Source organism: Lipotes vexillifer, unplaced genomic scaffold, assembly GCF_000442215.2.
Source record: "Lipotes vexillifer unplaced genomic scaffold, Lipotes_vexillifer_v1.1 scaffold56, whole genome shotgun sequence".
Lineage (NCBI taxonomy): Eukaryota > Metazoa > Chordata > Mammalia > Artiodactyla > Lipotidae > Lipotes > Lipotes vexillifer.
In genome coordinates this window covers 261,606-277,834 of record NW_006798991.1, presented here as the reverse complement: position 1 = coordinate 277,834, position 16,229 = coordinate 261,606, and the positions used below count along the sequence as shown (strand labels likewise).

General features: G+C 39.8%; 1 protein-coding gene across 1 annotated transcript in view; it reads left to right on the top strand.

Moving 5' to 3' along the window:
* The first annotated feature begins 287 nt into the window (after positions 1 to 287).
* SLC17A2 (solute carrier family 17 member 2) overlaps positions 288 to 16,229 on the top strand; it is a 17,110-nt gene continuing 1,168 nt past the window's right edge. The window contains exons 1-10 of the mRNA XM_007471217.1: positions 288 to 315; positions 2,180 to 2,391; positions 4,171 to 4,404; positions 4,490 to 4,577; positions 12,453 to 12,539; positions 13,894 to 14,012; positions 14,135 to 14,296; positions 14,797 to 14,929; positions 15,015 to 15,162; positions 15,953 to 16,043. Coding sequence (XP_007471279.1) covers positions 288 to 315; positions 2,180 to 2,391; positions 4,171 to 4,404; positions 4,490 to 4,577; positions 12,453 to 12,539; positions 13,894 to 14,012; positions 14,135 to 14,296; positions 14,797 to 14,929; positions 15,015 to 15,162; positions 15,953 to 16,043 — 1,302 coding nt within the window. The remainder of the gene's footprint in view (positions 316 to 2,179; positions 2,392 to 4,170; positions 4,405 to 4,489; positions 4,578 to 12,452; positions 12,540 to 13,893; positions 14,013 to 14,134; positions 14,297 to 14,796; positions 14,930 to 15,014; positions 15,163 to 15,952; positions 16,044 to 16,229) is intronic.

Below are 16,229 nucleotides of genomic sequence, written 5' to 3'. Positions count from 1 at the left end.
AGCTCTCCGTCACTTAGCTGGGACTTAGTCAGATTTCTTATAAAAATCGAGTCCTCCATAAGCATAGCAATAAGGAAGCGTACTGCAAAATGTAAATCATATACCTGTGTTGGGTCAAAACTTTCATTGATGCTGAGAGAATGCAACATTAACACGAGAAAATTATTTGTGTGTCTTGCTTTGGATTGTTCTTCTTCCCCATAGATAAAAGCCCGTTGTGGTAAAAGAAATTCAGGGCAGAGGCAATCTCCCCCACAAAGTGTGGTACCATTTCCCAGAGGAGCCAAATGGATGAGAAGCCTTCCACCAGGAAAGGTAAAGCCACATCTCTCTCTCTCTCTCTCTCTCTCTCTCTTACTTTAAAATTTATTTATTTTGCTGCACCGGGTCTTAGTTGCGGCACTCAAGACCTTTAGTTGCGACACGCGGACTCTAGTTCCCTGACCAGGGATCGAACCCGGGCCCCCCTGCATCGGGAGCATGGAGTCTTAACCACTGGACCACCAGGGAAGTCCCAAGTCACATCTTGTATTTGCAGGCTACCTTATGGAAGAGTGGAAGCTTTATTTCCACATCCTCGTTCTCCATTCCTTCCCCTTTGTTTTTTTATCAAGCCTCCCCGTTGTGGAGATTCTCCCAGTGTAACATTGGACCAGATCCAGCCCCTCATCCTGTTACCTGCTACTTTTTCCTTAGGGAGCCCCAATGAGGTATCTATGAGAAATTACGTCAAATGATCACTGAATCCCAGGACATAAGGAATGGAATGAGTCCAGAAAAAGTCATTTTAAACAAACCCCTAACCCATATATGAGTTCCTGCTACAATATCTTTGCTATGTAGCTGGTTATTTCCCATGAGCTTTGGAAACCTCCAGTAATAGGGAAATAATTCTTTTGCAGGCAACCAAATCTCATCCCTGAGCCTATTTGGCCATTAAAAATTATTTCTCCCATAATATATATATTTTTATATGTTTATCTGTTTCTTCACAGGTTCTCTCTTTGTTTCTCTTTAGTCCCATTTCTCCAAATGTGTAAAAAACTTTAATCCATCACTTACATGGGAACCCTTTCAATATAGGCCCATTGTTCCACTTCACAGGGACCTAAAAGAACGTGTTGCTCTTGTAACAGAATGACAGTTCCTCCAGTACCATATCACCTACAAACAGTAAAAATGGTTCCCCATATTAGTTTTTTTTAAGCTAAATATATGTGAAGGCAGAGCCTAGTGACATACAACAAAAATACTTACAAGCAAACATTACACTAAGGAGTTAGTGGTTGTGCTCATTTATATACTATATATCAGGTATTTTCAAAGAGAACCCTTGGGGCTACCCTGGTGGCGCACTGGTTGAGAATTTGCATGCTAATGCAGAGGACATGGGTTCGAGCCCTGGTCTGGGAGGATCTCACATTGCCGCAGAGCGACTAGGCCCGTGAGCCGTGGCTGCTGGGCCTGCGCGTCTGGAGCCTGTGCTCTGCAACAAGAGAGGCCGCAATAGTGAGAGGCCCACGTACCGTGATGAGGAGTGGCCCCTGCTTGCCACAACTAGAGAAAGCCCTCGCCCAGAAACGAAAACCCAACACAGCAAAAATTAATTAATTAATTAATTAATTAATAAAACTCCTACTCCCAACATCTTCAAAAAAAAGAAATAGAAAATTTTGAATGAGCATGAATTTTAAAAAATTTAAAAAATAAATAAATAAAAGAGAACCCTTGGATGTTAGATTAATTCAAAGGCAGCTCTCTAAGTATAAACTTTCAAGCTTTATGGTAGATGAATATGCAAAACAGATGGGACCACAGACTTGAGACTAGGAGACTCAGGTTCTGTGACTGGCTCTTCCCCATCTTCCTCATTCACTTTATTTTGGAACAATGTGACATAAATGCCTTCATCTAATTTTTCTTATATTTTCATCTGCTTCCCACACCTCTGAAAAAAGGCCGTATTTGTTTTACTTGATGGTAAGATCCCCGATTTATTGTCTTGAAGCCAACTAAAGAATATGACAGAGAAGGGTTGTAGTTATGATTATTTCGGTGAAAAAAGATAGTGGGACTGCATGAAATCATCTGTAGTTTTCTCAGACTTAGCAGTGGGAGAAATGGAAAGAAGGTGATCTCAGTCAGGATACTCACTGCAGACATCTGTGTTATTCTCTAGTTCCTGAATTCTGTTCATTACGCTATGGACTGGCTCTCATCATGCACTTCTCAAACTTTACCGTGATAACCCAGCGTGTGAGTCTGAGCATTGCAATCATTGCCATGGTGAATAGCACTCAGCAGCCTGGTTTATTCAATGCCACCACAGAAAGACCTCTTGCATTCACCCTCAATCACTCCAACAGATCCACCAAGGAATTTAATTCGGGAGTAAGTATAATGGAGAACAAGGCTCTTGTATTGTATCTTGATTCTGTGGCATATAGAAGCATGAATTTTCAGTGGCAAACTAAAAAGGACTAGAAGTATTTTTCTTTGAGATATTGCTTACCTCTGTGATTAAAATAGTCTCACTGAGATTATTATGATTACAGGGTTGGGGGTGGGGACTATAGGAAACAATTGTGAACACTTCCAGAAAGGAATAGATTACTGGGTATCTTCAATGCAAAACTAGGCACTAGGATGTATCTAAGTACATCCTTCTGCCTGATCCTAAGCAGGTCTCTGTACTTTTCATAGTCTTTGAGCCATTTTACAACTCAGTAAGTTCTATATAATAAATAGTAATGCAAATGATTCTTGCCCATAGCTCTGCAAATGAATTTTGTTCTGTGAAAAATCAATTGCTACTCTCCTCCACTTGCCCCTCAGTTGAATAAGCCAGTTTTGCTATATATTGAAAATCTATTTCAGCATTACTTCCCGCTTATAAATGTGTGGGTCTTTGAATTCTCCTTTGGGCCAGTTGTAACATCTTACCAATTCCTCCATTAATCAATGAGTTAAATAAAATCTTTATTATATGTTCATTTTTTATTTGTATAAGAATCATGATTATAACCCATTAAAATTTTTTCTTTAAACTAACGTTTATTTTACATTTCTAAAGTCATCCTCATGTTTTATTATTTTGTTACCTTGGAGCCAGCTTATTTATAATGACCTCTCTGTCTCCAGTCTTTCTTCCATCATTCATTCTACACATTCACACACCTGTGCTCAAGAATTCAGAATACCTTCAAGTGGCAAACTCCTCTCTTGAGATGCTGTACTTCTCCAGAACCTGGGCCCACTTCTCAGCACACTCATATCTGCTATCAATGACCCAGGGAGAGTCTTTGCTCTGAGCAAGTTAGAGTCCCGGTTAGTTTCATTGGGTATCATTCCAAATACTGCAAGTCCACTTTTGCTGTTTTTCTTCAATAAGAATGAGTTTTCCTATTTCTCTTTACACAAATCATAGGCATTCTTCAAAGAATGGTTCAAGTACTTGTTCCTTCCTGGGACCTTCCCAAAATTGTTCTTCCCTCTTCTTAAAGTCCCTATTTTACTGCCGTTCATCCTCAAACTTGAATTCTGACATGAGTCATGTATCTTGTATTATTTATAGTTATTTTAAGTGGACAAAATATTTCATGTTTTACATTTTTTGGCTCTTTATTTCAATTTATACCATGATGCCATGTACCTAGTGGTCTACCAAAATTATTTATTGGGTTACATCAGAAGAAAATGTGATCTTATTAATGTGTAATATGTGTTTTAGGAAGTCACCTCTGCTAGGGCAGACCATGATTCCTAAACTTGATTTTAGGGACTAATTTTGATAAGCACTCAGTAAAGATGTGTTTTCCTTATTTTTTGAAATGAGAGTCAGCATGTCACCTGAATTATTTACTAGAACCAAAATAGTTAAAAGAAGCTCTTTCACTATATCTCATTTACATCTTCCTATCAACTACCTATGTAATCATTTCTTTATCTCTTTTCTTCTTCACTTCTCTATTTTTTTCTCCCTCTGAGAGGAGCAAATTAGAGATATAATTGGTTGTTTGGAAAAGGTGGAATATTTGTTTGGTAAAAAAATGGAGGAAAGCCAAAATTGATATTTTATAGGAGGGTCAAAACCCCAAGCAGCTCTGGCTATAAATTAGAATTTTTATAAAAGAAATTCTTAGCAAAGAATTTTCCTTTTTTCCCCCCCAGGCCTCTGTATATGAATGGAGCCCAGAGACTCAGGGTGTCATCTTTAGCTCCATCAGCTATGGGATAATACTGACTCTCATCCCAAGTGGCTATTTAGCAGGGATATTTGGAGCAAAGCAGATGCTTGGTGCTGGTTTGCTGATCTCCTCCCTTCTCACCCTCTTTACACCACTGGCTGCTGACTTTGGAGTGATTCTGGTTATTGTGATTCGGACAGTCCAGGGCATGGCCCAGGTAGCCGGTTACTTTCTCATTCTGTGTGGGATATGGATTCCTGAATTCTACTAGAGATCAAGAGTCTTAATGATTTTCATTTCAGGGAATGGCATGGACAGGTCAGTTTACAATTTGGGCAAAATGGGCTCCCCCACTTGAACGAAGCAAGCTCACCAGCATTGCGGGGTCAGGTAAGGATATGCATATAGATCACAACTTTGTAATCTGCTTCACCCTATTACACCTTTCCTTCTATGCATAGGATGGTTTGGGGGACAAGGAGAAAAGTGCTGTAAAAATATTCAACAATGTAAGACAGTCACGTAACAAATAAGACAGATACGTCTGTGCTGTAAAGCCACTAAGACTCAGAAGCAGAAAAGACCATTGTGAGCATCGTGAGGGTAGGCAGAAAAGCATTGGAGGGAAAAGTTTAGAACTTTAAGAATTTGCAAAAATAGAAGAAAAAAAAAACAAGTAAACTGTATAAACACCATTTTTGCAAAGATATGCAAATGAGAATTAAGACTATCAGTGGTAAGGAGATAAATCAGTCTGGAAAGTAGAGTTTCAAGAGCCCACATTATTCTGAGTTCTTTACTCTTCTGAGCTAATATTCACAATATCCCTTTGAAGATAATTTTTAACTCTCATTTTCTTTTCTTTTGAATTTTATTTATTTCTTTATACAGCAAGTTCTTGTTAGTCATCCATTTTATACACATCACTGTATACATGTCAATCCCAATCTCCCAATTCATTACACCACCACCCCCCACCCCCCACTGCTTTTCCCCCTTGGTGTCCGTATGTTTGTTCTCTACATCTGTGTCTCTATTTCTGCCCTGCAAACCGGTTCATCTGTACCATTTTTCTAGGTTCCACATATATGCGTTAATATACAATATTTGTTTTTCTCTTTCTGACTTACTTCACTCTGTATGACAGTCTCAAGATTCATCCACGTCGCTACAAATGACTCAGTTTCATTCCTTTATTGGCTGAGTAATATTCCATTGTATGTATGTACCACATCTTCTTTATCCATTCCTCTGTCTATGGGCATTTAGATTGCTTCCATGACCTGGCTACTGTAAACGGCGCAGCAGTGAACATTGGGGTGCATGTGTCTTTTTGAATTATGGTTTTCTCAGGGTATATACCCAGTAGTGGGATTGCTGGGTCGTATGGTAGTTGTATGTTTAGTTTTTTAAGGAACCTCCATACTGTTCTCCATAGTGGCTGTATCAATTTACATTCCCACCAACAGTGCAAGAGGGTTCCCTTTTCTCCACACCCTCTCCAGCATTTGTTGTTTGTAGATTTTCTGATGATGCCCATTCTAACTGGTGTGATGTGATACCTCGTTGTAGTTTTGATTTGCATTTCTCTAGTAATTAGTGATGTTGAGCAGCTTTTCATGTGCTTCTTGGCCATCTGTATGTCCTCTTTGAAGAAATGTCTATTTAGGTCTTCTGCCCATTTTCTGATTGGGTTGTTTGCTTTTTTAATATTGAGCTGTGTGAGCTGTTTATATATTTTGGAGATTAATCCTTTGTCCATTGATTCGTTTGCAAATATTTTTTCCCTTTCTGAGGGTTGTCTTTTCATCTTGTTTGTAGTTTCCTTGGTGTTGCCAAAGGTTTTAAGTTTCATTAGGTCCCACTTGTTTATTTTTGTTTTTATTTCCATTACTCTAGGAGGTGGATCAAAAAAGATCTTGCTGTGATTTATGTCAAAGAGTGTTCTTCCTATGTTTTCCTCTAAGAGTTTTATAGTGTCTGGTCTTATATTTAGGTCTCTAATCCATTTTGAGTTTATTTTTGTGTATGGTGTTAGGCAGTGTTCTAATTTCATTCTTTTACATGTAGCTGTCCAGTTTTCCCAACACCACTTATTGAAGAGACTGTCTTTTCTCGACTGTATATCCTTGCCTCCTTAGTCATAGATTAGCTGACCATAGGTGCGTGGGTTTATCTCTGGGCTTTCTATCCTGTTCCATTGATCTATATTTCTGTTTTTGTGCCAGTACCATATTGTCTTGATTACTGTAGCTTTGTAGCATAGTCTGAAGACAGGGAGTCTGATTCCTCCAGTTCCATTTTTTTCCCTCAAGACTGCTTTGGCTATTTGGGGTCTTTTGTGTCTCCATACAAATTTTAAGATTTTTTGTTCCAGTTCTGTAAAAACTGCCATTGGTAATTTGATAGGGATTGCATTGAATCGGTAGATTGCTTTGGGTGGTATAGTCATTTTCACAATATTGATTCTTCCAATCCAAGAGCATGGAATATCTCTCCATTTGTTGGTATCATCTTTAATTTCTTTCATCAGTGTCTTATAGTTTTCTGCATACAGGTCTTTTGTGTCCCTAGGTAGGTTTATTCCTAGGTATTTTATTCTTTTTGTTGCAATGGTAAATGGGAGTGTCTCCTTAATTTTTCTTTCAGATGTTTCACCATTAGTGCATAGGAATGCAAGAGATTTCAGTGCATTAGTTTTGTATCCTGCAACTTTACCAAATTCATTGATTAGCTCTAGTAGTTTTCTGGTGGCATCTTTAGGATTCTCTATGCATAGTATCATGGCATCTGCAAACAGTGTCAGTTTTACTTCTTCTTTTCCAAATTGGATTCCTTTTATTTCTTTTTCTTCTCTGATTGCCGTGGCTAGGACTTCCAAAACTATGTTGAATAATAGTGGCGAGAATGGACACCTTGTCTTGTTCTTGATCTTAGATTTCAGTTTTTCACCATTGAGAATGATGTTTGCTGTGGGTTTGTCATACACGGCATTTATTATGTTGAGGTAGACTCCCTCTATGCCCACTTTCTGGGGAGTTTTTATCATAAATGGGTGTTGAATTTTGTCAAAAGCTTTTTCTGCATCTATTGAGAGGATAATATGGTTTTTCTTCTCCAATTTGTTAATATGGGGTATCATATTGATTGATTTGCATATACTGAAGAATCCTCGCATCCCTGAGATAAATCCCACTTGATCATGGTGTGTGATCCTTTTAATGTGTTGTTGGATTCTGTTTGGTAGTATTTTGTTGAGGACTTTTGCATCTATATTCATCAGTGATATTGGTCTGTAATTTTCTTTTTTTGTGGTATCTTTATCTGGTTTTGGTATCAGGGTGACAGTGGCCTCATAGAAGGAGTTTGGGAATGTTCCTTCCTCTGTAATTTTTTGGAAGAGTTTGAGAAGGATACCTGTCAGCTCTTCTCTAAATGTTTGATAGAATTCACCTGTGAAGCCATCTGGTCCTGGACTTTTGTGTGTTAGAAGATTTTTAATGACAGTTTCAGTCTCATTACTTGTGATTGATCTGTTCATATTTTCTATTTCTTCCTGGTTCAGTCTTGGAAGGTTATATCTTTCTAAGAATTTGTCTGTTTCTTCCAGGTTGTCCATTTTATTGGCATAGAGTTTCTTGTAGTAGTTTCTTTTGATGCTTTGTATTTCTGTGTTGTCTGTTGTAACTTCTCCTTTTTCATTTCTAATTTTATTGATTTGAGTCCTCTCCCTCTTTTTCTTGAGTCTGGCTAAAGGTTTATTATTTTTGTTTATCTTCTCAAAGAACCAGCCTTTAGTTTTATTTGCTATTGTTTTCTTTGTTTCTATTTCATTTATTTCTGCCCTGATCTTTATGATTTCTTTCCTTCTGCTAACTTTGAGTTTTGTTTGTTCTTCTTCTCTAGTTCCTTTAGGTGTAAGGTTAGATGGTTTATTTGAGATTTTTCTCATCTCTTGAGGTAGGATTGTATTGCTGTAAACTTCCCTCTTAGAACTGCTTTTGCTGCATCCCATAGGTTTTGGATCATCGTGTTTTCATTGTCATTTGTCTCTAGGTATTTTTTGATTTCCTCTTTGATTTCTTCAGTGATCTCTTGGTCATTTAGTCACGTATCGTTTAGCCTCCATGTGGTTGTGCTTTTTACGTTTTTTTCCCTGTAACTGATTTCTAATCTCATAGCATTGTGGTCAGAAAAGATGCTTGATATGATTTCAATTTCTTAAATTTACTGAGGCTTGATTTGTGACCCAAGATGTGATCTGTCCTTGAAAAGGTTCCATGCACACTTGAGAAGAAAGTGTAATCTACTGGTTTTGGATGAAATGTCCTATAAATATCAATTAAATCTATCTGGTCTATTGTGTCATTTAAAGCTTGTGTTTCTTTATTAATTTTCTGTCTGGATGATCTGTCCATTGGTGTAAGTGAGGTGTTAAAGTCCCCCACTATTATTGTTTACTGTCAATTTCCTCTTTTAGAGCTGTTAGCAGTTGCTTTATGTATTGAGGTGCTCCTATGTTGGGTGCATATATATTTATAATTGTTATATTTTCTTCTTGGATTGATCCCTTGATCATTATGTAGTGTCTTTGCTCGTCTCTTGTAAAATTCTTTATTTTAAAGTCGATTTTATCCGATATGAGTATTGCTACTCCAGCTTTCTTGTGATTTCCATTTGCATGGAATATCTTTTTCCATCCCCTCACTTTCAGTCTGAATGTGTCCCTAGGTCTGAAATGGGTCTCTTGTAGACATTTATATATGGGTCTTGTTTTTGTATCCATTCAGCAAGCCTGTGTCTTTTGGGTGGAGCATTTAATCCATTCACGTTTAAGGTAATTATTGATATGTATTTTCCTATGACCATTTTCTTAATTGTTTTGGGTTTGTTTTTGTAGGTCCTTTTCTTATCTTGTGTTTCCCACTTAGAGAAGTTCCTTTAGTATTTGTTGTAGGGCTGCTTTGGTGGTGCTGAATTCTCTTAGCTTTTGCTTGTCTGTAAAGCTTTTGATTTCTCCATTGAATCTGAATGAGATCCTTGCTGGGTAGAGCAATCTTGGTTGTACGTTCTTCCTTTTCATCACTTTAAGTATATCATGCCACTCCCTTCTGGCTTGTAAAGTTTCTGCTGAGAAATCAGCTGTTAACCTTGTGGGAGTTCCCTTGTATGTTATTTGTTGCTTTTCCCTTGCTGCTTTCAATAATTTTTCTTTGTCTTTAATTTTTGCCAATTTGATTACTATGTGTCTCGGCGTGTTTCTCCTTCGGTTTATCCTGTATGGGACTCTTAGCACTTCCTGGAATTGGGTGGTTATTTCCTTTCCCATGTTAGGGACGTTTTCGACCATAATCTCTTCAAATATTTTCTCGGGTCCTTTCTCTCTCTCTCTCTTCTCCTTCTGGGACCCCTATAACGCGAATGTTGTTGTGTTTAATGTTGTCCCAGAGGTCTCTTAGGCTTTCTTCATTTCTTTTCATTCTTTCTTCTTTATTCTGTTCTGCAGCAGTGAATTCAACCATTCTGCCTTCCAGGTCACTTATGCATTCTTCTGCCTCAGTTATTCTGCTATTGATTCCTTCTAGTGTATTTTTCATTTCAGTTATTGTATTGTTCATCTCTGTTTGTTTGTTCTTTAATTCTTCTCGATCTTTGTTAAACATTTCTTGCATCTTCTCGATCTTTGCCTCCATTCTTTTTCTGAGATCCTGGATTATCTTCACTATCATTATTCTGAATTCTTTTTCTGGAAGGTTGCCTATCTCCACTTCATTTAGTTGTGTTTCTGGGGTTTTATCTTGTTCCTTCATCTGGTACATAGCCCTCTTCCTTTTCATCTTGTCTGTCTTTCTGTGAATGAGGTTTTTGTTCCATGGGCTGCAGGATTGTAGTTCTTCTTGCTTCTGCTGTCTGCCCTCTGGTAGATGAAGCTATCTAAGGGCTTGTGCAAGTTTCCTGATGGGAGGGACTGGTGGTGGGCAGAGCTCAGTAAAACTTTAATCCACTTGTCTGTTGATTGGTGGGGCTGGGTTCCCTCCCTGTTGGTTGTTTGGCCTGAGGTAACCCAACACTGGAGCCTACTGGGCCTCTTTGGTGGGGCTAATGGCAGACTCTGGTAGGGCTCACGCCAAGGAGTACTTCTCAGAATTTCTCCTGCCAGTGTCCTTGTATTCATGGTGACACACAGTCACCCCCGCCTCTACAGAAGACCCTCCAACACTAGCAGGTATGTCTGCTTCAGTCTCCTATGGGGGTCACTGCTCCTTCCCCTGGTTTCTGATGAGCACACTACTTTGTGTGTGCCCTCCAAGAGTGGAGTCGCTGTTTCCCCCAGTCCTGTTGAAGTTCTGCAATCAAATCCTGCTAGCCTTCAGAGTCTGATTCTCTAGGAATTCCTCCTTCCGTTGCCAGACCTCCAGATTGGGAAGCCTGACGTGGCGCTCAGGACTTTCACTCCAGTGGGTGGACTTCTGTGTTATAAGTGTTCTCCAGTTTGTGAGTCACCCACCCAGCAGTTATGGGATTTGATTTTATTGTGATTGCACCCCTCCTACTGTCTCATTGTGGCTTCTCTTTTGTCTTTGGATGTGGGGTATCTTTTTTGGTGAGTTCCAGTGTCTTCCTGCCAATGTTTATTCAGCTGTTAGTTGTGATTCTGGTGTTCTTGTAAGAGGGAGTGAGAGCATATCCTTCTACTCTGCCATCTTGAACCAATCTTAACTCTCATTTTACAAAGGAGGGAATTAAAGTATGCAGAGATTAAGTAAATTTCCCAGAGACAAATAACTAGCTTGCAGTAGAACTGAGATTTGAGCCCCAGCAATTTGGTCCCAGAGTGTACACTCTCAATCACCATGCTACACTCCCCCACCAGAGCTTGTGATCATAAGGACTTGATAACTACATCATTGCTATTTGCCCCAACTGGTAGCACTGAGCATGTGTACTTGAAGAACAGAACTGAGGGTCATCAAGCCTCTCACTCCCCAGTCCAATGCATGGCTGCATCCTGCAGATTTTTACTCCAAAGCCACCGTCCTGTGTGGCTCCTTCCATTGCAGTTGTCAGCATCTCCTCTATCTACAAATGCTCAGTTGGTCTTCTCTCTCCTCTAGCTTTGTTTCCTTCAAACTTTTCATCAAAGCCAAGTAATCTCCCTAAAGCACAGACAGGGCATTTTTGCTAACCTGCTTAGGAATCTTCAGTGTGTGCCTTCATGATTACTGAAGACTGACCTCCTTATTGCATGGATATAAAGATGCTCTACCATTTGGTCCCAACCTGCCTTTGTGCTCAACATCCCTCTGTAAGCAATGCTCAGATTGTAGCATGTACAGTCTGCACTTAACTTCTCTCTGGCTCTATTTCTACTGGCTCATTTTCCTGGAAGGCCTTTTGCTCCCGACTTCTTTTACCAAAATTCCATCCATCCTACTATTAGCTCATGTAAAAAATTTGTGAATCTTATCATCAGTTTTAATTTTCCCATGTATACTTTCAAAGAAAATTGTAGTTTTATTATCATATTTATATTCCACATTCTTTTTTTTTTCAAATTGCATATATTGGGACCCATTGAAGGGGTCATAAAATCAATTAAGTAGGTCAAAACCAGTATTTTAAAAATGAAAGTGAATAGAATAGAATGGAAATTTTTGGAGTGAATTACACACGGTAAGACTAAGTATTGCTTCATGAAACTCTTGTTTGAAGTGTGTGTGTGTGTATTTGTGTATATATTGTGTTGCCATGAAAGATACATTTCTTATTATGGGTCTCTGAAAAATATGTTCAGACTCCAAGGTCTACATTGTATTACACTTATAATAGTGAATTTTGTTCACATTTTTCTCTGCAACTGGGCTGAAATCCCCTTGAGGTCAAGGACTTTATCTTATTAGTTTTTGTAAGAGTTTCCTTTTCTGTTGCCAACCTCATATTGCCCCTGCCAGAATGTAACTCTAATTATAAGGAAATACTGGTGGGCTATGTTTGCAGAGAGTTTCTATGACAAACAAAGGGATTTGTATTTGGTCACATTGAAGTTAAGGAGCCGTTGAAGTGTCAGGTGGCATATTGTTATTATTTATTATTTCTAATTAATTCTCATGACTTTATTGGGGAAGATCTGTGAGCTGGAAGAAAGACTCTCATCACCCAGTAATTCTAAGTCTGCCACCTCTTTGTTGGGACAAGATCCAGGGAAGTCACTCAGTCTCAACCTTTGCTATTTTCCTCAATGTTTTTTATCCCTCTTCTCTTCAGGGGCAGCGTTTGGGTCCTTCATCATCCTCTGTGTGGGGGGACTAATCTCACAGACTTTGGGCTGGCCTTTTATCTTCTACATCTTTGGTGAGTCACTTTCTCTTAACTCCTAACACCTCCACTTCCCAGGCATTTGTTTTTATGCTTACATTACCTATCGCCCACATTCTTCCCATTTGAGAGAAAATGTCCATTGTTAAATGGAAGATGACAAAGAATGTTGAGGATTGGTAGATTTCTCAGTCTAGTCTAAGAGATGACCATCTGCATGGTGCTGACTTCTGAGAAATCAGGAGTGTAGCCTCACACACCCAGCCCAGGCATCTTCTGTAGAATCTCTGCCACCACGTCTGAAACACCAGGTCTAGTTGCTCTATGTGGTTAATATGTCAGAGCTGGTGAAGCACATTTTCAATATGTCTTCATATTTGATTACAATTATTATTTCTGCCAAGATGCCCTTAACCTATTTTCTACCAGGTGAATCTTGCAAAGCTCAAATTAAATGTACACCTCCCTATAGGGACTACCAAGACTTATCCCATCAGATTAAGTCTTTCTGTCCTCTATGATGCTTACTGATAATTTCTTTTCTAGGCTGTGTTGGCATGTAATTATTTATCTCCCCTTCTCCCTCTCCACTAGATTATGAAATGACTGAGGCAAGAAATTCATTCCATATTTTTTTTATCACTTTGGTACTATCATAGTGTCTGACTTACAGCTTTATAAATAAAAGAATGGATAAATCCAGTAATTAGAGGAAATTTAAAGAACATTAGTCCACAGAGTCTTTTAACATAGAACCTCTTCAGGTGACAAATCTCAGCAATGAGACAAGTTTCTATTCTCAATATGGTTCCAGCTAGGACGGCTTTCTCATTAATGATGCTAATCCCAGGTCATTTTTGTCCACACATGTTGATCAGGTACTGTCAAGAAATATTTTTCTGGAAATCCATAATGGATGTATTGTTTGAATACAAATAACACTTCCTTTTGCAAATGTGTTGGAAAATTTTCCTGGCCACACTCATTTTATGGCAGGTTGTTTTGTATATGGATGAATACTTTTCTCTTCAATCCTGACTATTCCGATCTTCTAAAATAAGACAGTAATGTGTGTATTTAGAAGTTGTTGCTAATGACACACCACGATATATCCACTGGAGTCTGAAGAGTGACTAATCAGCTATACAGTGGTACGTTCATGCTCCCGCTCCGTCGAGGGAGCTCTGACATTGACAAATGGCACTCTACATTTAGTCAAAAGGAGATTTGTAGATGAGTTGAGATGAAGGAGTGGGAAACTTTAGGTCATGATGGTGGAACAAGCATGAGTTGATAGGCGTGTTTTGAGGTGATGCGTGCTACTTCAGAGGAAGCTCCCTTCCCCTACACACAGATCTACCTGAAAACTAATTGGATCCCAGCTTCCCAGGTAGCACTGGCTGTGTCTGCTGTCTCCTGTGGTTCATGGTGATTTATGATGACCCCATGCATCACCCATGCATAAGCGTCAGGGAAAAGGACCACATCGTGTCTTCACTGGCTCAACAGGTACAGTGCAGCCCTTCTACCTGTGGGCCATGCAGAGATCTCCAGGGTAGGGTGTGGGGCTCTCAGGAGAGGCATCCTCTGTCCTGTTCTAATACCCATACTGATTAGATATTTCCTTTCAGTCCAATTCTCCTAGACGATGTGTCCCCATAAAGGCTATGGTCAGATGCCTACCACTTTGGGCCATTTTCACGGGTTTTTTCAGCCATTTCTGGTTATGCACCATAATCATAACTTACCTACCAACGTACATCAGTTCTGTGCTCCATGTCAACGTCAGAGATGTGAGTATGCTTCCTGTACTTCTGTGAACATGATAATGGCAATAAGAAGAAACAGTTCTGTGCTGCCTACTACATTCTGACTTTACACATAACCACTCATTTAACCCTCACAATGATTGAGAGACATTGTAATGATTTCCGTTGCACAGGTGTAGAAGTGGGGACGCAGAGGGGAGATGACTTGCCCTGGATTACACAATTACTGAGGGGTAGAGCTGCTGCAGTATCTGTGTTCTTAACCACTACGCAATGCTGCCATACTAGCTGATGCTTCAATTTCCCTTAGAAATGAGTAGTGCTTTTCTCTGGAGACCAGTGTAATGCAAGTTCTGGCTCTCTTACCTGAGAAAGTGTTCTCCTCATGTGGAAAAGGATGTTAATTTCCTTAAAGCAACTCCAAGTGTCAGGAGGGTGGGCTAATGGTTGGTCTGTGTAACTGATAAACTCTGGTGCCATATGCACCTCTGTAACTACTTACTGTATACATTTCCTTCCTTCAGAGTGGTGTTCTGTCCTCCCTGCCTTTTATTGCTGCCTCAAGTTGTACGATTCTAGGAGGTCAGTTGGCAGATTTCCTCCTGTCCAGGAATCTTCTCAGATTAATCACCGTCCGAAAACTCTTTTCGTCCCTAGGTAAGGATGTGGGGACTCGGTTAACCAATCCCTTTATCCACACATGGTCAGAGAAGTTTCCTGATGGTGTGTCCCCATTGCCCAGGGCTCCTCCTTCCATCACTGTGTGCTGTCGCCCTGCCTTTTGTGGCTTCCAGTTACACAATAACTATTATTTTGCTGATACTTATTCCTGGGACCAGCAATCTGTGTGATTCAGGATTCATCATCAACACCTTAGATGTCGCTCCCCGGTAAGATTTTACCTGTTTGTTCCCCTCCCCCAGGCCCTTCTGGAGGTTTAGGCCTCAGTCTTCTTGCAACTGCTTCTTGTTGTTGACATGCACAAAATGATGGCAGAGTAATAACAAATAACTAGAAATGTCAGTATGTGGCCATGACCTAAGGTGTTTTTAGAACAACAGTGCCCAATCTTGGCCAGTAACAAGTAAATGAAACTTCCTTAGCTTCTCCACTAGAGATTAGACTGTGTTTTCTGGGAAAGGACCCACACATGTGTTTTGGAAAAGCTTCCAGAGTGTTGATGATATTAACTACCACATATGTATACACCTGTCCTGAGCCAGATCCTATTCAAAGGACTTCTCATGTATCAACACATCTGGTCTGCATAACTACATGTCCTATTGTTATTCTCACTTTATAAGGGAGACGATTGAGGCACAAGAAGTTTAAGTGACATGCCTGAGGTCACACAAAGGCAGAGCCAGGATTTGGACCCAGGCCGTCTGTCCAGTGTATGTTTGTCCAGTGTATGTTGTCTCATCCACTGCACAAACTGCCTGCCATGCTGAGATGCTGGGGTGGGAACCTGGGCTCCTGAGAGACAGAATTGTTTCCTAGTTGTTGAGTCGGTGGATAGGTGACTTCAGGTTTGGCAAACAGACATTGCCCTAACTATCTTGAAGTGAACAGAAAAAACTGCATTAGGCGAACTGACTTTGCTATTAGAGCTGAACTGCATTAAAATTGAGTTGCTGAAAAGTGATAGGCAGCTTTCTATATAAAATCATCTCCCTGCAGGTATGCAAGTTTCCTCATGGGAATCTCAAGGGGATTTGGGCTCATCGCAGGAATCATCTCTTCCACTACCACCGGATTCCTTATCAGTCAGGTTGGGCCAGTTTATTGAACATCTGCAAGTGGCAGGTATTGTTTTAGGCACTGGGGATTCACAACAGGGCCTCTGTTCTCAAGGATTGTATGGTCTGATGGGGAAAATAAGCCTGGATGCCAACACAATTATTCTATTCTTAGGGGACTCTAAATCACAGTCTGGTCGTTCACATTTCCCAGGGAA